The sequence below is a fragment of the Symphalangus syndactylus genome, chromosome 2 (assembly GCF_028878055.3).
Source record: "Symphalangus syndactylus isolate Jambi chromosome 2, NHGRI_mSymSyn1-v2.1_pri, whole genome shotgun sequence".
Taxonomy (NCBI): Eukaryota; Metazoa; Chordata; class Mammalia; order Primates; family Hylobatidae; genus Symphalangus; species Symphalangus syndactylus.
In genome coordinates, this window is record NC_072424.2 from 116,299,745 (window position 1) to 116,325,110 (window position 25,366).

General features: G+C 40.0%; 1 protein-coding gene across 6 annotated transcripts in view; it reads right to left on the reverse strand.

Annotated features, from left to right (window-relative positions):
* The window catches only part of NHSL1 (NHS like 1), a 148,767-nt gene that overhangs the window by 58,203 nt on the left and 65,198 nt on the right, over positions 1–25,366 (reverse strand). For 3 of the 6 annotated variants that reach the window (XM_055265374.2, XM_063622618.1, XM_055265416.2), the window contains one exon: positions 14,042–14,194. In XM_055265374.2, the coding sequence (XP_055121349.2) occupies positions 14,042–14,194 (153 nt within the window). Of the gene's footprint in view, positions 1–14,041; positions 14,195–17,051; positions 17,382–25,366 lie in introns of those variants that run through there. The other 3 variants (XM_055265378.2, XM_063622624.1, XM_063622627.1) reach the window with 2 other exon arrangements.

Genomic DNA, 25,366 nt, shown 5'->3' on the forward strand with positions numbered 1-25,366 from the left:
CCCAAGACTTTCTAGAAGTTCTAAAAGTAAATATTTTATCTCTTAATGGAATCTATAAAGACAAAACATTCCAGATAATGGAGTACAATGTGCTTAGCTGCAGGTGAAGCTAGAAAGAGAGGGCCAATATGAAAGTATGCCAACTATCACCCTGGTGTCAGGGAAAAGGGAAATTTCCTGAAGGGACTAAGTCTTACTTTGCCTTAAAAAATGAAGAGGAGGCTGGGCGTGGTGGCTCACGCCTGTAATCTCAACATTTGAGCGGCCAAGGTGGGTGTATCACAAGGTCAGGAGTTCAAGACCAGCCTGGTCAATATGGTGAAACCCCATCTCTACTAAAAATACAAAAATTAGCTGGGCATGGTGGCGGGTGCCTGTAGTCCCAGCTACTCAGGAGGCTGAGGCAGGAGAATTGCTTGAACCCGGGAGGCAGAGGTTGCAGTGAGCTGAGATGGCACCACTGCACTCCAGCCTGGGTGACAGAGTGGGACTCGTCTCAAAAAAAAAAAAAAAAAAAAAAAAGAGGATGAAAGTTATCTAGACTTATACCACCAGAAAGTTGGAAAAGAGAAAGTCAAGCTGGTGACAATTATGTTTTCTTTCCAACCTCCAGGTTCAGTGATTCTCTTGACCTGTGCTTTGGCCAGCCATTTCTTTCTAAACCTCTGAACACTCTTCTTCCAGTCAAGGCAGAGCTAACTTGGAGAAAACATAGAATGAATACACAGAGGCATCAACACCAGTTTCTCGAGTCACCTTTGCCACCAACTAGAGAGAAGAGCAGCAGCAGTCAAGAACTCCAACTCTGAAACTGGGTAGCTGTGTCTTGGAATCCTAACTTGTAGCTTGTAACGGGTAGTGGGACTAAAGGGTTACACTCCAGCCTTCAAGGTGCTTACAGTTTAGCTGCCTGATTAAACAAATTCACAGGCCAATGTACAGAGCAGTGGCGTCCCAAATTAAGGTGCATCACAATCCATGGGAGGGCTTGTTATAAAAATACTGCTGAGTCCACTCCCGTATCTGATTCAGTAGGTCTGGGGTGGAGCCTGAGAACTTGGATTCCTAGCAAGTCCTCAGTCAATGCTGATGCAGCTGTCCTGTGAGCCACACCGTGAGAAAACTGTTTCAGAGTAAGGCAAACACCTAAAGAGAAGTAGAAATAAAATTAAAGGGATCAACATGGTATCCATTTAGGGTGGAAGTGAAAGTGAAAGAGAAGTCTTCTCTACTTAGAGGAGGTGTTAGGTGGGGCTCCCAAAGAGGGCAATAGAATTTTGCTTCCTACATATTCCGTGTGACAAATGATAAAAGGCCCAAAGGAAAAGAGGGTTGGTCTGTTCTTTTTATTATGTCACAAATGATCCACACTCGCCAAGCGAATAACTTAAAAGGGAACATAGGATAAAGAATTTAGCTGATATGGTACAGATCAATGGTGGGGGAATGCTATATCTGGTATCTACTTTTAGTCCCTAAAGAATGCCATTTTGTTTTAGGAAAAGCTTTAGCTTTGCTACTGTAGAAGTGTGTCTTACATGTCAAGATTTCCTTAAAATGCTTGGAGGGTTCTTAATTTTAACAGTCCACTCCAGCTGCAACTGCAGGGAAAGCTTCCTGGTCAGGCCACCACCATCTCTCGCCTGATGGTGACCTCCACCTGGTCTCCTACTTTGACACCCCTGTCTCCTTTACTGTGAACTTTCAACACACAATCAGATTGATCCATTTCAAAATAATGAGTCAGATTATGTCACTTCTAAGTTCAAATCTCTCCATGCTCTGCATGTAAAAGCCAAAATCCTCCTAATGGTTTCTAAGCCCTACATGATCTGGCTCAATGTGGGTGGCTGGCTGGTGTTCAGTGAGTTCCTTAAATGAATGAATGATCTGTATTTGTTCAGTAGCGTGCTTGAAAGGGTACTGTAATTATATGACAAAGGTGATGGCCCCATTGGTCACCCAGGTAGATTTTATCCTCGGCCACATTTTCCGCCTTCATTAACCCAACGCATATGACCCGACCTCCCATTAAATGGGCCTCTTCTCCCATCCACAACTCACATATTTGAGTAATAAGAGGATGAGAGGAGAGTAGGTGGAATAGAATGAATAAGGAAGATGATGTCTGGTGCACCATCATGGTTATCTATCCAAGGAAATTTTGCCTCAGTAGAATTTCAGGGAAACTGACCAATCTAGGATTAAAAAGCTAACTGCATCATGGGCAACTCCCCAAAGCTTTCTAGTCAGACAGAACAGATGCCACAGGAAAGCTGCATTTTCAGAAAAAGCTTGCAGGCAAGTTTAGGCGGGGAGTAAGATGGAAGAGAGGAGGTGGTGACAGAATGCTACCTTTGAAATGGACAGGTTTCTTTGCCAGGGGAGGGGGGAAAAAAAGGAATGATAAGCAGACTGCCTAAAAATTATTTTATAATAACACAATTCCAAATGACTTCTCATTTCAATTTACATTATATATTTAGCAAAATAAAATGACCAGGTTGGGAAGAACCACAGAGGGAAAATACACTACTAATTGTGGTCATCGGCTCAACAGTCAAACTGGAAATGAATTTGTTAACAATGCATTAACACATTTTAGAAAGACTGGTTTTCCCCCATGTCTTGGGATCAATATCTCTGTCACTGACATTAAACACCACAGACAATCTCATTTTATGTAGAAGGGTTAAAAATAAAAGGCCATTTTGATTAATATTCTTGCTCTGTGATTAATTCCTATTAGAGTGTTAAAACCTCCCAAAACAAAACAAACAAACAACAACAACAAAAAACCTTAGGAGTTAAACATTAAAACTTGAGCCACTGGATAAACTGTTTGTTAGCTTTGTTTTTCATTGCACACCATGGCAAGAATTACTATTAAAATGTCATTTGCCATTGCAGAAAACCAGCTTTTAACATTTCTTCTTGTCACATGCCCAAATGAATTTAAGAAGCCTTGAAGAACTAAATCTAATTTAAATTAAGGTGAAAGCTTTCTGATGCCATGATTAATGTGAGTGTGCTGAGACTCTGCAAGTCCTAGTTGAGCACCACCAGAGAGAGCCGCCAAATTGGAGGCGATCTCATTTCACTTTAGAATTAAAAAGTCATATCATTGGCAGCAGAGGAGCATCACCAAGGTTACTCAAGATCAAATCGCCTGCAAAGATTCTAAGCCAACACCGGAGACTTCGGTTGTACCGTGAATAACAAACCTTATCCACAGTACCTTCAATGTAGTGTTTTTATGCTGCCCTGAGTGAAATATAGAGGCCACTCAAGTTACTTACTTTATCGGGAGTTAAAATAGAATTGCTGAAACAGCAGACTGGCTACAGACACAAAAACAAAACAAAAAGCCTTTTGTTTAAACAATCCGTAGTGCTTTGTTAAGACCTGGGTCATTTAAATGACTGTCTTTGCCATTCTATCTTTTCTGTGTTGCTTACCGTTAAAAAAAAAAAAAAAAAAAAAAAGGTATGGGGTTGGGGGCAACACGTATCTTTAACGATCTGAAAAAGCAATGATTGTTCATTTTTCCTTTGCTCTTGCATCCAACATCCCCCTCCCAAGTTAAGGACACCAAGGAAAGCACTTCTTTCGGGGTTACTGTCCCCAGAGTAGTACTTAGTATTATAGAAAATTCCGTGCCATCAAATCCAATAGGAGAAGTTAAATAGCCCCTTTTTGTATATAATTCCCATTCTGTTAATCCCATATTTTTGTCTGCTCTTTTCTTTTTCTCAATAGGGCATTTAATCCATGGTTTCATCCGGCTGGGCAACTCTCCCTCAGGACAAAAATTCCAATAGAGCCAAATGAAATACCACACATATTTTTTTTAAGCCTTTAATAACATCATTTGTCTTTGAAAAGTCAGCTAATTAAATTCACAAGACCTGAGCAAGAGAGCACCAAATAAAGTCTTTAGGGACTAAAAGTAGATGCCAGTCCTTTTCACCAAAGAACTAACAACATGGCGGGGGCCACATTGCAAGCAAGGTTCCCACACCATGTAATGAACAGCCTCAATCTCCGGCTCCGTCTCATAACACACTTCCCCAATTCCCTCTAGGAGACACAGGCTGCAACCTCCGACCCTCCGCTTTGCCCTGAGTTGACTGCCTCCTTCCTGCTTCTTCAGGGAACATCCTCCCATTCTCTTTGTGTATCTGCAATCCTTTCCCCTCCTGTTGACTCCTTTTGTCAACGGCCCTGTTTTCATAAGCTCTAGTTTTTAAAACATGTAATAATATCAGTTGTACCCTGCCACCACCTCAAAATACTATCCCTTCCCTCTCTGCTCTGTTGGCATCATTCACTCACCTTTCTTTCTTTAAAAAAAAATTACTTTTATGGTTTTTCTGCTTATAAAAATCATTCTTATCTCAGGAAATCTGGCTTCTTAATCTAAAGACTTCCTTGAAACTGCCCTTTCAAAGGTCACCAATCGCCACCTAACAACCGATTCAACAGCCTCTTCTCACAATGACTCTCTCCCCACCTGTGAGCGCCATGATGACTGCCTCATCCTGGCTGACTTTCTTCTTCCCCTGTTGTGCTCTTTTGCAGACTTGTCTCTCCCAGTGCCCTAAAGTAAAGCTTCCAAGCCTCAACCCTCCCTCCTCCTCACCACTGGCCCTCTCCATCCCCGATCTCATCACTCCACATTCTCACCACTTGTTCCCCGGCTTTGACTCTGATCTCTCTCCTGTGTTTTAGGTGACTTTTCCAAACATTTTCAGGCCCTCTACAAACACAACAGTATTTGCAGTCCCAGTCACTGGACTGTGTGCTGGGGACACACAAGTGAAAAGATAAAGCCCTGTTCCCATGGATGTTACTGTCAAGTGGGGAGATAAACATGCAAACACAATTATATAGTGTATCATAAGCAGTGGAATGGTGGAGTGTAAGCTTCCATGACAAGGTAGAAAAGGGCTTCCTGAGGCTACCCAGGGGAAATCCAGGAAAGGTTGTGGGTGACTCTAGCACCCAAGGATGACTCACAAAGGGGAAACAGGAGTTGGCTAGGTGTGAGAGGTTGTGGTTCAGAAGGGAGAAGTATGGCTTGGGACATGCAGTAGACAGAAAGAAGAACAAGACAAGCTAGCATTCCAACTGAAGGACTTTATCATTACACATGAAGGCACAAAGTAAAAAAAATTGGGTGGAGGAGCAGAGATGTCTGGAGAGCAAAGGTGATTCTGCAGATGAGATGAGACAAACAGGCTTGAGTTCAGGAAGGTTTCCAGATGCTAAGAGCTTAGGTTATATTCTGTTAGTAATGGGGAGCTGGTAAAGAATTTTTAACTAGGGCAGGCTGACCAAGTTTGTTTTAAAGATAACACCCAGGGGTGAGGCTTAATAATACCACTGCTATGAACCTTGTACATAAGCTAGTCATACATACATCTTATCTCTGGCTAGCTTTCAGCCTCTGGAGGAAAGCATTAACGTCATTCATCTTTGATTGCACTGTAACATCCAGCCCAGTGCTTCACTTGCAGTATGCACTTAGACAATTTTTCCATCCACACAAACTTAAGATTACACATCCCAGTTTGTCAGGACTTAGGCTCAGCCGTCAGTAATATCTTTGTGTCAGTTAACTTCACACATATTACCCTTAAACAGTTAAGTACTGAGAAGCCAATCAGAATTTTAGAGTTTAGAAGGGAACATAGAGATCATAAATTGTTTTTCAGAGGCGGAAGCCAAGTACGAAGATGGGATGTGACTTCCAATATCCTGCAGCTTGCCACTGACAACACTGCAACCAGAATTCTGGTCTCCCGTCTCATCTTCTGGAATCGTTAATGACAACAAAACAAGATGTCAGTGCTACTGCGGTTTTGCGAAATATGAGACAATTATACTTCCTTCCTCTGTTCAGTTGCTTTTTCAGAATAACATAGCACTCCTCCTGCCCCCCAATTCTATGCCAATATTTGTTTCAACTAGAAAATGATTTAAAATTGTATAAATGAATATAAGTAATCGAAAGTGTCTTGCTTGAATCTTAAGTGGCTGGGCGTGGTGGCTCACGTCTATAATCCCAGCACTTTGGGAGGCTGAGGCAGGCAGATCACCTGAGGTCAGGAGTTAGTGACCAGCCTGGCCAACATGGCAAAATCTTGTCTGTACTAAAAATACAAAAATTAGCTGGGCATGGTGGTGCACACTTGTAGTCCCAGTTACTTGGGATGCTGCGGCATGAGAATCACTTGAACCTAGGAGGCGGAGGTTGCAGTGAGCCGAGATCACACCACTGCACTCCAGCCTGGGCACCAGAGCAAGACTCTGTCTCAAAAAAAAAAAATTTTAAATACCTTAGCCAGAGACATCTGAACTTCTCCTTTTGCACATCAATTTTACTGAAGTATTCTTTGGGAAGTAGCAAACTAGGCAAATTGTAAACTCAGCTGCAAGTGCTAAATCATTAGTGTATTTATTAATTTCAAATGTTTATCTTTCCTTCCCTTGCAACCTGTGCCTATTTTTTTTAAGTCTACTGAGTTACTAATGACCAATTATAACCCTAAAAATAAGCACCAAACGCCATTAAGATGAAAGAATGGTTATAGATATTAATCAAACATGTCATGTGATGCTTCCTTTATTTCTCTTAGACTTATTTGAATTTTAATGAAATCAGGGGTGAGTGAGGAGACTTCAGGAGCAACCATGAAGTCACCACCTTTAGGCAACAATGAGCCAATTTGCATTTCTAAATTAACTGGCTAAAGAAACCAAATCCATCTTTGGCCATGAGATTCCCAGGGTGAGCTCTGTCCCTGTGAACTTCCATAAAGTGCAGGGCAGCTGAAAGGGCATCAAAGGGACAGGTCTCCTCAGTGCTCTTGAGGTCCGAGATCAGAATAGGCCAGCATGTGTGAGCACCAGGAACCCTTAACTTCTCTGGGTCTTGTTTTGCTTATCTACAAAATGGAAAGGGGGACTGACCAGAGGACTGGGAGGCTCCTTCCAGCTCCAGCATTCTAGGGGTCTTTCAGAGGTTGATGGTGAGTGGGGAAAGGCATCTTGCTCATGTGGATGAAACGAGCCTGAGTATTAAGCGTCTGTCACTGTCATCAGAAGGTGTTCCTTGTTCTGTTCCTTTATCCCTCCTCCCCACAGTATATCTCTGGAGCACAACAGGTAGGAGAGAAAGCCCCAATTAAATCATGAGGCCATTTGAGATTTATAAAATTATATCTGTGTTCCACTGCACTTCAATTAAAATGCACCCCTCCCTCCACAGACACTTATAACTTCCACATTGAGGGGCAGGTACATTGAGGTATTAATACTTTACATGAATATGTTCATTTCATTCCCATGTAAACAGATATTATGGTCTTTATAGATGAGAAAACAAGATCAAAATGTTGAAGAAACAAACAAAATTAAACTCAAGTAACCTATACCTAGTATGTAACAGAGTCAGGACTGGAATTTAGATGTGACTCAAAGTACTTCACATGACACCTGGACTTCTCCTGTTAGAAAGCAGGAAGATGGCTGGGTGTGGAGGCTCACACCTGTAATGCCAGCACTATGGGAGGCCGAGGCAGGTGGATTACTTGAGCCCAGGAGTGTAAGACCAGACTGGGCAACATGGCAAAACCCCATCTCTACAAATACAAAAGCTAGCTTGGCATGGTGTTGTGTGCTTGTAGTCCCAGCTACTCAGGGAGCTAAGGTGGGAGGATGGATTGGGCCCGGGAAGTCAAGGCTGCAGTGAGCCATGATCACATTGCTGCACTCCAGCCTGGGCAACAGAGCAAGACCCTGTCTCAAAAAAAAAAAAAAAAAAAAGAAAAAAAGAAAAAAGAAAGGCAAGCAAGCAGGAACAGGAAGCTTCTGAAGTTTAGGTCACATTTTGACCTAGGTAAAGGTTATACAGGTGTTCACTCTATTTCTTAAGCCATACATGTTTTATGCACCTCTCTCTGTTATATGTCATATTTTTTTTAAAGTTACAGAAAAAAAGATGAAGAATTCAATGTGGTTAGCACAAGGTGGGCAAAGCAGATGTTCATCTTGGGCCTGTCTGAGGTGGTGGGCAGATGCATCATGCCATCAGGGAGAGCTCTCAATCAATGTCCACAGGCCATTCCTACAAAGGCACCTCCTAGACAGTCCTGGGAAAGTGCCACAGGACCTTCAAGTGGAGAACCGATGGCGAAAGACAAGGGGTATCTGCGGTATCTCAGGGACCCATGTGCTCTAGGCAGATAAATAAGACAGACAAGCACCCTCATCAAACCAGAAGGAGGCCCATAATCTCTCCCAAAACAAACATACTTGTCTATGCCAAAAGGGAGCTAGGAGGCTTCATGACAGCTAAGGGTGGATGCAGTCACCCTCAAAGTCTGCTGTCAGTAACTGTAGAGAAATCTGGCTGGAACAACTTGGAAATCTAGTCCATAATTTTAGGAAAGGTAAATCATTCTCTTTTTTTTTTTTTTTTTGAGACAGTCTCGCTCTGTCACCAGGCTGGAGTGCAGTGGCGCGATCTCGGCCCACTGCAGCCTCCGCCTCCTGAGTTCAAGCGATTCTCCTGCCTCAGCCTCCTGAGTAGCTGGTACTACAGGCATGCGCCACCACACCCCGCTAATTTTTGCATTTTTAGTAGAGACGGGGTTTCACCACGTTGGCCAGGATGGTATCTATCTCCTGACCTCAGATCCGTCCGCCTTGGCCTCCCAAAGTGCTGGGATTATAGGTGTGAGCCACTGCGCCCAGATGGTAAATCATTCTTTAATGTTAAACAGGTCAATGTGTGCACCATTGTTTTTAATCACTTGGTGTAAGTAGTTATTTTTTCACATTGTGTAATAAATTCTCAACTCCTATCCTTTCTGGTATAATAAATATAACCCTCTGACTTTGAATGACATAGGCCAGATTCAACACTCCTCCTTGTGCTCACACTTTTTAAATTCTAGAGCCATAGAACACGCTGACCTGCTAAAATGCATTTCTTCAGGAAAGAGCTGTGACTAGAGAACATTTCTGACGCCAACAACAGCTGCTCTGTGAACTAATTCAGGCAGGAGTGTACACAGAGACAGTAACTAAAGTGCCTGTTAAACATACTGTGAGAAATTATGTTTATCTCTCTCTCAAGTTGGGCTTTTTGGGGATGGCGCCTTAAAAGTGACATGTCTTTATTTCAGCCTTTAATATGCTCATAGTTGTCAAATGAGGTCTACAGGTTACAAAAAAGCAAAATCTGAACCTCTCATTCAGCTTACTCCTATCTTTTGATTTCTTTTCCACTTAGTTGTAGCCCTTCCCATAAAGCTAAAAACTATGCAGATAAAAATTTAGCCAGATTTAGGTTACTTATCATCACAGCTATCTCCAATGAAGTTCATGAAGGATTCAAACAATGATGGATGTAAAAACGGTAGACTTCTTTTGGAAACTCAGTAAGAAGCTGAGTGAATTCTTCACAGATAATGGGATCCATCTTCAAAAATTTATTTTTTGTTGCTAGCCAGATGTCTATTGAAGCAAATATTAAAATGCCATTTTTAAATCTGGGTAAATGTTGAGTATCTCTTATCCGAAATGCTTGGGACCAAAAATGTTTCAGATTTGGGTTTTTTTCTGATTTTGGAATATTTGCATTATAACTACTGAGTGAGAATCCCTAATCCCAAAACCCAAAATGCTCAAATGAGTACTTCCTTTGAGCATCATGTCAGTGCTTAAAAAGTTTTGGATTTTGGAGCATTTCAGACTTCTAATTTTCAGATTAGGGATGTTCAACCTGTACATGTTTGTATCTTCATTAGCAGTGAATCATTACCTAAATCTCCAGTAACAAATCAACAAACAAAACCAAGACATTTAATCTAAGCCTGTGACCATCAAATTTTATCAAAGTCTCCAGAGACTCTCCAGCCATAAATACAAAAGATATCTGCTATATTCAGATCAGAGTAAAGCGAAATTATACATGAACAAGAGCCTGCTCCAAATGCCATTTTACACATCTTGAAAGACTATCTCTCTCATGTGGGGATGGGAGCAGGAGGGAGAGGGGGAGTGAGGGGACCTCCCAGTGCTTTTCTTTGTTCTCTGACTGAGCCCTCTCTCCCTGCATGCACAACGTACCTCATGCACACCTCCATCACACTACTGCCTGTTTACTACTGTAAGACAGTAAGCTTGCAGTAGCAAACCTCAAGACAAGCTTTGCTACAAGCTGCTGCCAAGACAGCAGGCCTGGCTCTTTAAAGTTGAGGACCCAGGAACTTTCATCCGTTCATTTAAACACTCCTGACATAGAACCGAACAGATGCTCAATATTGATTAATTTATGTCTATTATCTGCTTTTATGTACTAAGTCAAACTCAGTTTTTTCACAAAACATTTTCCCGTAATTCGGTGGCTTCTTCAGTTAATCTGTTAACTACTAAGGATTTATGCATTGTTTTAAAAAGTATATGTTTACATTTCATTATGCATTTATTGATACTCGCTGTGCTGTTTCCCTTCACACTTTATGGTTCCCAAGAGTAGTCTAGCTCCCCATAAAAACTGACAGACTAATTCATACAATAAGCATTTAATGGCGATGAAAAAGTAATAACTTGTTTAATATTAAAGAATGGTATTCTTTTCTTAAAATTACGGACACAGTAAGAATAGAAGAAGAAACAAAATAGATTACTCACTGTGAATACCTAGCTACCTTTCTATACTTTTCAGTAGAGAATGCTGAGGTTGAATGAACTTAGACTGATAATTTATATAACATCAAATCTTAATAGTGCCACATATTCAGAGACTGATTTTTTTTTAATCTTCACTGATAATGAGGTAATAAATACCTTGCACTCACGTTGTGTTTATTTCAGGTTGCTAAGATGATATAGGGGAAGAGGTACGTGAAGTTCTGTACATGTGGTTAAAAGTAAATGAGAACAAAAGAACTCAGATAATCTTTCTCATTTCATCCTTCCCAACCACTGTTCATAAGTCTATAATTTATCTAAAATCTCTTACGAAGTTTTTAAATCCAGACTTTAAAGGTTGCGCTCCAGGAATTTTCCAAAGTTATTAATTTTATTAATAGTAAATCCCTTTGATGAACCATTTTAGAGCATTAAAGCAATTATGAAAGCATTTATCTTTTCAAAATAAAATTCAAGTTTAGGCAAAACCAGTGGGGATAGATGATATTTCATACAGACGTACTGCATATTCAAAAAGAAAAGCAGAAATGCCTATAAACAGATGTTCAGTTTTTCAAGGGGAGAAAAGTCAAGTCCTGATCTGGAACTTGAAAATACACGAAATGGGAGTGAAGCACAGTTTCCTGGAAAGTGATCAAAAACAGCCGAGCCTGAATATTCAAATTCACACATACCTTCACGAAAGCGTTTTCTACAAGCCAGACCATGTAGTGCTCTGTTGCTTAGGAGCTGGGCAGAGAAATGCTAACCAGGCACTGCCTCGGGGATTTGTCCTGGGAACGGTGCCATTTAACATTCTTATTAGTAATTTGGTGGAGGAAGGTGAACTATAAGTAAAGAAGTTCCTGGTCACAATTTACTAAAGATAAATCACAAGGAAGTAAAGGGATCTAGAAGAAACTTTGGTTGGATTTAGGTACATTAAGGGACCAATATTATGACAGCAACAAAGCTCAAAGCACAACTCCAAGGCCATTTACAAAAGAACCAAACGAATGCCATTCTTCTCATTTAAGACTGAAGTCACTAAAGACAGAGGTTACTCAGGCTAAATAAAAAGGGAAACGAACAATGCCCTCATTTCTGGATAGTCCAATAGCAAAGTTATGAGATACAAGATACTGGAAGATACATTAGATAATCTAAGCATTACAAAAGATTAAAGGAACAAAAAATAGAGCCATGATCTGAAATGTCTGCACAGTTCTGTTCAGAACACCAAATCTATGGTGAACCTATGGATAGTTATTCTTTCTCTCTCCAAGCAGAAATTATCTGCCCTCGTTAATTCCCATACAGCAATTTTTGATTTGTCTCCTCAGTATTTTCCACATTGTGTTTGAGAGCTAGGACCCTGCCTTTGTACTCTGCACTTCTGCCAGAATAACAGATTCCCAATAAATAAATCATTGTTAAAGGCAGTATAGTGTAGCAGTTAAGAATATGAGCTCCACAGCCTCAGACTGTGCAAGTTTAAATCCTGGTCCTACTGCTAATTAACTTAGAGATCTTGGGAAAGTTTCTGATCGTTGTGCTTCTATTTTTCCATCTGGGCACAGTAACCGTAAGCAGTAGGATCTTCGGGAAAATTAAAAGAGATAATACATTTCGTGGGCTTAGAACAGTACCTGGCATTAGAGTTAAGTGTTTAATAAGTGTTATCAGTCATCATAGTGGTGGTACATTAAAGAATGAATCACTTCATAAGTGACTGACATACAAGATAAAATTATTTTTCTAAATTTTCCTTGAATCAATGACAGAATTTCTCCCAAAGTCAAGTCTTCCACAATTAGATAAAATACAGGAGCCCCAGTTAAATTAAATTTCAGATAAATAACAAATACTTCTTTGGTATACTAATGTCCCAAATACTGCATGGTAGGAGAAGTCTGGTAGGAGCAGCATCTGGTAGAATAAGAAGTTTGGTTTGTTGTACTAAGAAAAAGTCTGAATTTTACAAGTTACTCCTTCCTCTTTGAAGAACTACTTTCCTTCTTTATCACCTTTAGGCTGCCCTCCTTGCCACACATTTACTTTTTAACATCAACAATAAATTGGGCCGGGTGCAGTGGCTCATGTCTGTAATCCTAGCATGTTGGGAGGCTGAGGTGGGTGGATCACATGAGGTCAGGAGTTTGAGACCAGCCTGGGCAATGTGGTGAAACCCCATCTCTACTAAAAATACAAAAATTAGCCAGGTGTGGTGATGCACTCCTGTAATCCCAGCTACTCAGAAGGCTGAGGCAGGAGAATGGCTCGAACCTGGGAAGTGGAGGTTGCAGTGAGCCGAGATCACGCCACTGCACTCCAGCCAGGGTGACAGAGTGAGACTCCATCTCAGTAAGAAAAACAAAACACAATAAACTGAAGTAAAAATGAGAATTTTAAACTAGATATAGGAATACACTCTTCCTAAATTTTCTACTTGACCAAGTATACCTTGCTCATCTGCTGGCAGAACCTAGGCTCAGAGGAGCCCAGATGGATGATAGCCCAGTTCCGATAAATCAAACCATTCAGCATGTCTTCAAAGTCTATATATAGGTCCTTTTTCCAGCCAGCTTGAACTAAACAGAACAAATAAGTGTGTTCAAAAAAACAAATTGGTTTTGAATACTTACAATGGTTTTAAAAAGACAGTGGCAAAACTGCCCATGTCAGCAGTGGTTTATTTGGACCAAATTAACACTGGCGGTTAAACATGCTAAAGTGTTTCTAAGAAGGTGTGGGCTCCTGGAAATAGATTTGCATATCTGCAAATAGGCAAGTTTCTGCAGAGACCAGAACATCTTAGGCATGTGTATTATCCCATTTTCACACTGCTGAAAAAGATATACCCAAGACTGGGAAATTTATAAAGAAAAAGAGGTTTAATGGACTCACAGTTCCACATGGCTGGGGAGGCCGCACAATCATGGTGGAAGGTGAAAGGCACGTCTTACATGGCGGCAGACAAGAGAGAATTGACAGCCAAGCAAAAGGGGTGTCCCCTTATAAAACCATCAGATTTCATGAGACTTATTCACTACCACGAGAACAGTACGGGGGAAACTGCCCCCATGATTCAATTATCTCCCGTTGGGTCCCACCTACAACACAGGAGAATTATGGGAGCTACAATTCAAGATGAGATTTGGGTGGGGACACAGCCAAACCATATCAGCATGTATTAGGTTGTATTTATGATATCGTATAAAGACGTAGCATACTATACATTCAATAAAAGTAGATCTGGTTTTATAGATAGATATCAAATTTATGCTCTCAGCAGCCAGTAACCCAAGAAAAATCCTCACAGAGGATGCCATCTTACCCCTCAGTACTGATTTGAGGTTGAGCTTGGCTTGGCGGTGCAGGTCCTCAACGCAGGGGGGTCTTGTGGTGGGAAGGAACACATTCTCCTGCTGGTGCCATGGGGCAGTGTAGTGGACTGTCCATCGGCTTTCCTCATCTAGGTTGGAAACCGCTACAGAAAAAAAGATACAATACATTCAGGTGTCAACTTCATTGGCTACAAGTTCATTACATCATGATGTGTTTCCATGCCTAACACATCCAAGGGTAAGGGCCAGCAAGGGAGCAATGGAGCAAATCCTAAATTAGATTTGATCTTAGATTCCAGGGGTCTTGCCCACAGTGTTTTATTTATAAAGGAAAAGCTGAAAGTGTCCACCCTCCAAACAATGTTTTCATAGAATCATTTGCTCAGTTAACTTCTTCCCAGCATTTTAGGTCCTCCCTTTACTCCAATGTTTGAAAACATTTGACAGAACTGATAGAGACCTCCAATTCCTACTTAACCCCCCTTCCACACACACAACAAATATCAGTCACTCAACTGTATAATGCCATTGCAACAGTAAATGTTAGACTGTCCTGATAGAAATGAATTTCCTACCAGGAGGTTTATAGCAAATATTCTCCCTCTACAGCATTATTTAAAGAGCATCACTGTTATAAACTCAATTACATTTTTAAAAAATTAAGCGTAAACATTCAATTTACATGTAAATGACATAGCTAATACATGTGGAGATCCATTTGTGTTACAAAATTCTCTCTGCATTTCTTGCTTTCATGAAACCCTTTTATTTAAAACATTTTTTAAATTACAATGCAATTGACTCTTCCCAAAACAATCCAATTCAACTAAATTTTCCCAGCACAGAAGAGACCAAGACACTAGAGGATAAAATAACAGGTAAAGTCCTGAGACTAAGATAAATCTCTACAATAATTTTTCTTTAAATCCTTGGAGGCTTGAGACCTCTCTAATTCATTTTTCCTGACAACATAAGCTAAGTTGGGGCATCAGTGGAGCCCAAAATGAGGCCGACAGCACCAAAACAAATTCATCAACAATGTTTTAATACTTTCTATATATCTGCCATGTAACCCAGGCATAAGAGAGACTGGAAAGGTATTGGAGAAAGTCCTTGTGCTGAGGCATTTGCTTGAGGTAGCAAGTCTAACCCCTGTAAAGCCAGCAGATATTTGAATTGTGAGTGAGGAGCAAGTCTTCCTGACTCTGATCTATGCTACAGAGTTCACATTGGGCATATCCATGTCCCCAACATAACATGTACCTGGAAACTAGACCATAAAATGAATTCTCAAAGTAACGTGAGAACACACACATAAACTATTAAATCCATTTGAGCATATCTAAAATTCACTAAACATACTCTATAGCACAGTTATTAGGGCTACTCTAAAGATCAAATGAACCAATATACATAAAGTACTTAGCTCAAGAAATAACTCAAAACATGGTTGTGGCAGGAACAGTAAAAATTATTCTAATGAGGCCCCAAACTTCGAACTGTCACTGTCTCTTGTAAACCTGGGCCACACGCTAGCGCTCATCTCACATACCATCTTTTCTGCAGCTACTAAATTTTACAATCTTATGAATCTGAACAGGATAACTCATTTTCAAAAGGACCCCACCGTCTCCATAAGTTGCTAAATGAGAAAATAAACATTGAGAACTAGATATCAAGTTAAAAACGGAAATGTCCATTGTGCTTTCTGCTTAGTATTTGACAAAAGCAGTATGTGAATTCGGCACCTAGTATTTCACGTAAACTCTTGTTGAGCAAATGTTTTGCATGGTGCATACAACTATCAATCTTAATACACAAAATCCACAAAGACCTGACTTAACCCTCATTTGTGTTTCAGAAGAATCTAGCATTGGGCCAAACTCACCGTATGTCCCCCCAGAGTGTAGCCAGAGTTCATCACAGTGTTTTGTGCTGACGTCCATTTATTTTAAAGACTGAGTTACCATACTTCAGAGTTAGAAACTATTGAAAATGGAAACTTTTCCTATTCGACAATTTCAAATCAAATCCAAGTTAATGGCATTTGTGTCTGCACCATCAATTGCACCATCGGCCCTACTGCACGGCTACCAACTGGCTCCTATGAAAAAGTCTCTTCCCCTGGTGTTCCTCACTCTCGCCAGGGCCACTTTTAATCTGTTCATCCAAAGGCAGCCTTCAGCAAGGAGCTGCAGAAAATCAGCCCACCGTGCTGCTCTTTGTAGCTTTCTCCAAAGCTCCTCTTACCAATGCCCCTACCCATGCACATTTATCCAGTGTAAGTCACTGGTCCAAACACTAAACTAAACTAAAATAAAATAAACCACCGACTATGTAAAAACAAAGCCAAGTAGTTATAAAAATAATTATTTTCAAGAGAATGAAGAAGCACCTACATGAAAGAAATGTAAGTCAATTGTAAGTACACAATAAAGCCACACCACAAAAGCTCTGTACCTTACAACAATCACTGATCAGTCTAGACAGTTTGTGCTCGAGCTCTTAAATACACAACAAAGAGTGCCAGGGAGTTTTAGGGGATTATCTCCACCAGAAATATGTGATACATTACACAGAGGCTCCCTTACCTCAGCTGCATATTTAGCCAAAGAATAAAAAAATCATACACTGGATATCAAGGGAAACATAAATTAAGTACAAGAATTTTCCCCCCTCTTCAAAGGACTTCTTTTGAAAAGCACAAAAGAAGTGAATTCACTTAAAACCCTAATCATAAATAAATAAGACATGCTAAGATCACACAATACCGTCCTACAGTTACAAAAGTCTGAGGTATTTAAACAACCTGGTATAGAGTAGAGTTTAATTCATGCGTATTATGCTGTTTCAAACTCTAATTTCTTCACACAAAAGAACGAAGGACCTAAAACACACACATGGACACACACACACACACACACACACACACACACACGGAAATATACACATATGGAAATATGCACACAATAGGTAGTAGAGGGAAAAGGAACTACTTACTTTTCTTCTTAAAAAGTTTAATTAAAGACTTAATCTTTGCATTAATGAAGACCACCATTTCCAGGGCACCTACATAGAGCTTAGAAATGTAAATCACATTAAAAGCTCAGCCCAGTAGGCAGGTGGCAAGCTTCGTCCTTCTGCTACAGATTCTAACTTTTCTTCCCCCGGTCTCATATCCTTAGACATCTGTCCAGGCTGATGTAACTTTGAGGTTGAGCTTATTGTCAGGCAGTTACAAACCATTAATAGTCCTTGAACCTGAAAAACTCATACTGAAACCTAATCTTTAAGGCCGAGAGCAGCCAGTGACATCGTGCGCAGAAAGAAAGAGAAAGCCAATCACGGTTCTTATTTGCATGACAGCCACATCAGGCTTTCTGCCTCAGTGCCCATTCATTCAGTTTTCTCTCCAACAGATCAGAAGTTCCTCCTCTCTGAGCCCACAAAAATAGTGCAGATTTTCCTCTACGAAAGTCAAGATGAAACAAATGTGTTCCCCATTTCATTAGGCCACTGTGAACACCCAGATCTTTTACAGGAGCTGCCAAGTCTGAGAGCAATTCCAGTTAATTCAGGGTATATGGGATTTGAACTGATTTAGCGGGGGAAAAAAGCCAAACTATTGCTTCCCAACCACGCCCCAGGCTCTGCCTTCCATACCAAAGGAACTTGTACAAGCAGTAAAACTTTAGAATGGAATCTCCAAGGAGCTGCAAATGATGACTTGGTTGCATTTTTGTGCAAATTAGGATGCTCTGTCTTCTCCCCCTTCTTTGCCAGTGATTGAGAATCAGCATTGTGTGTTCCAAAGCGTGATCTTATTTGCATTTAGCTGCCACAACAATCAAGTAAAAAAAAACCACCAAAAAAATACAACTTCCCCACTCCAAATGATAAATTAGATAAAGTACCCTAATCATTTTACTCTTTATTTTAAATGTAATTGTCACTTAAGCTCCTGGTTTTCAGAATTCCACAATCGCCCTTCCCTCACGGTCCTCTCAAACAAACATTATCTGAGTTACTCTTTAACTTGAATCTACCATCCAGAGCACTGGTTCTTTCGCCCATTGGCAATTAACCACAGAGAACTAGGGAAGCACAAGCAGAGACGGAGAAATCAGAAACAGAGTATAAGAAGGCACTGAAAAAACATATTCCAGGGGTAAAGAGATAGGAAAAAAAAGGAGAATATAGATCCGGAAATACTATGACAAGGGAAAAAGGAAAAGAACCTTACTCAAATCTCAGCCCAGTTCCACTTCATGGCCAAACACTTTTGAAACAATTTAGACAACTCTTACTTCATAGCTTTGGGCCAGACTTATAACTCAATGGAAAAATGTAATAATCCACTAATTCAAAACATTTAGTTTATAACAAAGGCTCTTAGTCAAAGAATAAAATTTATGTAATGGGCTCTGTTGAAATGATTCCTTCTCAAGTCTTTCTATGCCCTTTATTTTTTCAACAACGACAAAACAAAAAAACAAATAGAAACGTTACCATCTTATCATACATATTATCACAGATTTCCAACTTGTGTTATTTCATTCTATATATAGCTTTATTTTAAAGTAATTAAATTGCCAGATGGCAAATGAGAAACGACTGAGCCTGTAAGTCAGATTATGTGGCTGCCTTAAATTAGCAGGCAAAGTTCCCCTTTGGAAAACAAATTTATCTGCAAGAGTGACCTCGCTCTGCTCATTGCATTAGACACAAGGAGAGTTGTGGGCAAAAACACTCATATGCAAAATCCACAAGTGTTTGAGGTTAAGTGTCACCATGCAAATGTCCAGTGAAAACAGAAATTGTTCTTTTGAGAAACCCTGATTATGCTCAATCCTCCATAGCACGTAGCTTTCCGTGTGCTCAACAATGGCATCTGAATATAGATTCATTCATCAGAAAGATAAATACTGGGCACCGATGCTAACTGCTACTCTTTCATTTAGTTGGGATACGTCATTGGACAAAATAGGTAAGATCCCTGCCCTCATGGAGCTTAAATTATTTGACACTAAATTACAATTTTATGGTACATTAGGAGGAGTTGAATGCAATAGACAAAATAAAAAAATTGAGCAACATAAAAGGGGGTTTGAGGGTGGCCAGGCTGCAGGATCGTAGGAGTCAGGGTGGTCCTCGTGAAAAGGTGAGATTTGAGCAAAACCTTGAAGGAGGCAATGGCAGAAAAACAAAACTCTGGATAATGAATCTCATTGGCTCTCATTTTAAAGAGAGAGAGATTCCTCAGGCTGTGAGACACATTTCCATCCCCCAGGACCAGAGAAGTGCTCTTTCCTCTCAGAAAATGAACTGTAGGAAGAATCTTGCGTGGAGTAATTTCCTTTCTCACTCAATATTAAGTGTGATAGAAAGTGGCCGCAGTTGTTCCTCTGTATTCATTCCAGGATGCCCCTTGGATACCAAAATCCTTGGATGCTCCTGTCCCTGATATAAAATACTGTAGTATTTGCATGCAACCTATGCACATTTTTCCCGTATACTTTAAATAATCTCTACATTACTTATAGTACCTAATACAATGTAAATGCTATGTAAGTAGTTGTTATACTGTGTTGGTTTTAAAATATGTATTTTTTTCATTGCTGCATTACTTTTATTGTGGTTCTTTCCCCAAATCTTTTTGCTCCATGGTTGCTTGAATCCACAGAAGTGGAACCCACAGATATGGAGAGCCAACTGTACTTGGTTACACACGAGTAAGTGGTAAACCTGGGGGAGAATGCAGGCTTCCATCCCAGCATCCTAGGACATCTCATCCTCTGGGCATTATTCCACACTGCCACGTAACAGCATAAAATCCAGATCTTCAGGAAATAAACCAAATAAACTATCACATTTCCTGCGTTCTATATTAAGTTGTATTTTGAAAGTGCTTATTAATTAGAAAGTTTCCCCCAATCAATTGCCAGCACTTCCTTTACATCCTTGATATGAGCATGAGCACAGGGAAATGTTTTCATCATATAATTTGCATGCCTCAACGCTGTGGTTGATGGAAGAGCCGTATTCTTCTGGAAGTGTATTTTTTAATTGTTCAATTTATACGTGCAACAGAAAAGATATAAATCCATGGTACTTCCGATGCCAACTTCAGCCATGTACGACAGTGGCGGAAAAAAAAAAGTTTTGGTAAAGATAGGGTGCTATGTTGCCTGGCTGTTCTCAAACTCCTGGCCTCAAGCAATCCTCCCAAAGTGTTTGGATTACAAGCAAGGCCCATTGCACAGGGCAAAAAAAGAAAAAGAAATGTTCTAACGAACTAGACATGAAAAACTTGACACTAATGCATAACAGCGAAAAGCAGTCCCCCTCTGGAACCATCCTACCCAGGTTACCAGCCACTGACTAGAGGAGTGACCCCTCCATGCCTTGGTTTGCTCATCTGTAAAACGGGATAACAACAGTGTTTATATCACCAGGTCATGATGAGAACTAAGAGTTATTATTGATAAACTCCTTAGAACAGTACCTGGTATGTAAACATATGTAAGTGTATGTTAAATCAATGAATAAAATCTCAAGAGATAGCTTAGCAGCCTTCTGCTTAATAAAGGGCCAGGCTTTCATGCAAGGGAATCAGTGTGGCAGACCCCATGGCTGTCTTCCTACTTATCTCTGACTTAAACTGCCAACACCTCGAGTAATTACTCTATACCCCCTGCTTCCAATTTATATCCACATACTATCTTTTCTATTGTCTAAGATTTTATTTCAATTTTTAAAAAATTCTCAGTGGTCATCGGTGAATTTCTGACTCCTACTAATGGTGTTTTTCTTTCTCCTCACCTTCCTAATGATCTTCTTCATCATATACTTCCAACCACCCAGCTCTTGATCCTCTTCATTGACACTGCAACACACTAGTTCCTCTCCTACAGATGATGGCTCCTTCTCCGAATTCCAACGAAGTCTAACCAAGCTTCAAAGATCTAGTCCCTAAGCCTTTGTCCTATGCTATTTACTTATTTCCCCTTGACACTTGAATGGTTTTGTTAGCATAGAGCAGAAGTCAGCAAATTATGACCCTTTGGCCAAATCCAGCCATTAAATGATTTTTTTAAAGTAAAAGAAGAATATTTCATAACATGAAAAGTACATGAAATTCAAATGTCAATGTCCAATAATAAAGTTGTAATGGAACACCACCACACCCATTTGTTCAAATAATTGTTGAAATATTGTCTAAGGCTGCTCTTGGGTTGTAACAGCAGGGTTGAGCGGCTACGACTAAGGCTGTATGGCCCTCAAAACTGAAAATATTTACTATCTGGACCTTTAAGAGAAAAAGACGGCTGGCCCATGGCTTAAGCTACCGCCTTTAAACATCCTGCTCAACCTTCATTTCTATTATCTTTCATTTGTCTGCCCTCAGTTCCATTTGCTAACCTCTACTCAGATTTCACATTATCTCAAGTTCAACATATCTAATTTGAGACAATCTGCTTTTCCCCCCAAACTTTCTCAGGAACTATTTTTACATCTATTAGGACTATCATCTTTTTTTTTTCCCCCATGAACCAGAGAGGTAAATTTAATCCCCAGTTAAAAAAGAAAAAACTGAGGCTGGACGTGATGGCTCACACCTATAATCCCAGAGCTTTGGGAGGCTGAGGCAGGAGGACTGAGTGAAGCCAGGTGTTCAATACCAACCTAGGCAACACAGAGAGACCCTATCCCCCCAAAAATACAAAAAAAATTAGCCCGGTGTGGTGGTTCATGCCTGTAGTCCTAGCTACTCAGGAAGCTGAGGCAGGAAGATTGCTTAAGCCCAGAAGTTTGAGATTGCAGTGAGCTACGATCACACCACTGCACTCCAGCCTGGGTGAGAGAATGAGACCTTGTCTCTTAAAAGAGAGAGAGAGAGAGAGAGAAAGAGAGAACATATTCGCTGCCTTGTGTTAGGTGTCCAGGTTAAAAATTAATCAAACATGATCATTGACCTTTGGAAGTTCACAGTCTAGAGGAAAAGACACACCCACACAGATAAAAATGATGACATAAAGATTAAGTCTAGCGAGAGAGAGATGATGGTGAAGTTCCTAGGTAAAATGATAACACACACCCTCCTCATTTAAAGGACCACCTGCTATTAGAGTACAGAGAAGAGACTCGGGTAAAGCCCAGACCTGGGATGTGGGGAGATATGCTGAAACTTTGGTGAAAGGTCATGGGACTGCCCTGTGGGGAAAGGTGGTGGGGAAGATGGAGAGAGGCAGGGCAGGCCCGCAGGGTCTTGCTTGCCACCGTGGGTGAGTGGCAGGTGGTGGGCAAGGGGGTCCCTGATGGAGGATCAGAGGGGAATCTGTAGGGCCAGTGTTGCATTTTAACTAGAACTCTGGTGTCAAATGACAAGTAGGTTTGAATAGGCTTGACCAGAGGCGGGGAGAGAAAATGGTGCCACAATCCACACAAAAGGTGAAGAGGTCAGAATTCATTCTCAGCTCAGAATAACTTTCTTTCTCTAGAACAACTTGGTTTTATCAGACTGTGTTTCACCATCTGTAAAATGTTTCAGGAACCAAATAAACCTAAAGTATAAAGTTCAAAAAATTAAACCTTGGCCACTTAAATAAATGACTCTGTTACCACCCATGCTTTTATCTTTAGTACGATCTTAAAGTACACCCTCATTATTTTTATGAAGGCCAAAGATTATATGTCTAAACCTAAAAGCTTCTTAAGAGCAGAGCTGTCTACAGCTTCTAGAACTCATAGACATAGCCTTGCCCATTCCTGCCCCCATCCCGATTTACACAAACCCACAGGCCCTCCTCAGTGTATCAAATGCAGTTAAGGCACTGAAAGTCTCTATTTGGAATCCAAGAACTTTTTCACAAATACTGTTAAACAATATTGACTAAAAAGGGTCATTTTAAAATATTGTACACAGGAGTTTATGCAGAAATGAGCCATGTTTATTTCATATGCATGCATTTTGAATTAGATAAAATTTGAATCTTTGAGCAACTGAAAATGAAATAGGGGCTGGGCATGGTAGCTCATGCCTGTAATCCCAGCACTTTGGGAGGCCAAGACAGGCAGATCACGAGGTCAGGAGATCGAGACCATCCTGGCAAAAATGGTGAAACCCTGTCTCTACTAAAAATACAAAAAATTAGCCAGGTGAGGTTGCACGTGCCTGTAGTCCCAGCTACTCGGGAGGCTGAGGCAGGAGAATCACTTGAACCTGGGAGGCGGAGGTTGCAGTAAGCGGAGATCGCGCCACTGCACCAGCCTGGGCGACAGAGCTAGATTCCATCTCAAAAAAAAAAAAAAAAAAAAAAAAGAATATGGACTATACAATCAATAAAGATCATTATTTTCTTCCAAGCTGAAGAGGAGAAAGGGGAAATAAAAATCAGACATAACAGAGTTCCGCTCAGGGCTGTGTATTAAATGATCATTTGAAATGCTTCTCAAAGGAATTTAGCTCTTCAAATAGAAAATTTTTCAGGGCAACCTTATCTACAAATGGTGCTTTTACTGATTGTTAATTCATTTTAGGGTATTTTTAAAAATCAAGTTTAACATCTAGCATAGAAGATTGTATATGACTAAGGTAATTTAGATGTACTCATCTTTATGCATGGTTAAAATACTTCAAATACAATTTTTAAATCTATAGACAGACCCATTCATTCTTATGCTTTTCAGACTCATTGGAACATTGGAAAACATCACAGCAGAAAGCACAACCCATGCCTTCTGGGCCAATAAAATAAAATGTACAGAGTAGTAAGGGATTTTAGACATTTCTAAAAATTTACATCATCTACTTAATAAACATTCATAATGTTTTGCCAATAGATAAAGATAATTTAGGCCTATCCTGTTTATTAAGGAACAAACTCTTCCTACAATGTTAACTCTTGAAGGTAAGAATTATGTTTCATGTTTTTATGAATAGTTTCACATTGAGAGCAATTATGTACAGTCTGTAATTCTTGTCTAGAAAAATAATGGTTTTGAATTATTATTCAAACAATTATTATTAAATTATTGAAGCTGCAAAGCAAACTAGTAACATAGGCAGGTAAATTAATACAGTCAATAAATGTGTAAATAAAACAGCAACTTTTAAAAATAGGGCTGCCAGGCCGGGCGTGGTGGCTCACACTTGTAGTCCCAGCACTTTGGGAGGCCGAGTCGGGCAGATCATGAGGTCAGGAGATTGAGACCACGGTGAAACCCCGTCTCTACTAAAAACACAAAAAATTAGCCGGGCGTGGTGGCAGGCGCCTGTAGTCCCAGCTACTCGGAGAGGCTGAGGCAGGAGAATGGCGTGAACCCGGGAGGCAGAGCTTGCAGTGAGCCGAGATCGCACCACCGCACTCCAGCCTGGGTGACAGAGCAAGACTCTGTCTCAAAAAAAAAAAAAAAAAAAAAAGGGCTGCCAGATAAAACATATGATGTCCAAATAAAGTTGAATTCCAGATAGAAAAAAAATAATTTTTAAATATACAATGTCCCAAATATTGAATGGGATATACTTATGCTAAAATATAATTCATTCTTTCTCTGACATTTAAATGTAAGTGGGCATCTTGTATTTGGTTAATCTGGAAATCTTAAAGTACAATTTAAAAAAATTATCTAAGGTCATAGAATAGTAAGAGTTGGATAGGAATAGCTGGAAGAAAAATCATTGGTTAGTAATAAAGATTTATTCTTCAAAAGTTGACATTATTAAAGGAATTTTCAAAAATCTACAGTAAAAGTTAATACAATTATAATTTATACTGTTAAAAATAACTTTATTTGATATGGCAGATTAAAAAAACTACTTAAGATTAATCAAGACAAACTGAGTGTACTTACAAAGTTCCTGCTGCTGGGCATTTATTTTGACTAGAAACAAACCAAAAGACAAATTGGTCACTTGTGCCTTAAGAATCAATCTCTAATTTTTTTGCATCTGGCATTTTTCTTACAGATTACTACTATTCATTTCTTAGTAGTCTAAATCTTAGGTATTTGAACCTTCTATCTTTCTTTGTCAGTTTTAACTCCCTACTGAAGAGCTGCCATGTAAGAGGAATATTAGAGCAGCCACACAGTGGAAGAACCAGCCAGGCATCTCCCTAATCCAGCAAACACTAATGGTGGGCAACTGATATTTTATGTCCACTGATGTGATGAAGTACCAAGTATAAACATCACCTATGGTAAATCAAAGTTTTTTTTGGCAAGTTAAATTATCCCAGGTTACAGGAAATAAAAGAGCTGGAAGAAAAAGCAAAAGCAATCAGTCTTAAAGTGGGACATTATGCTGATCTGGC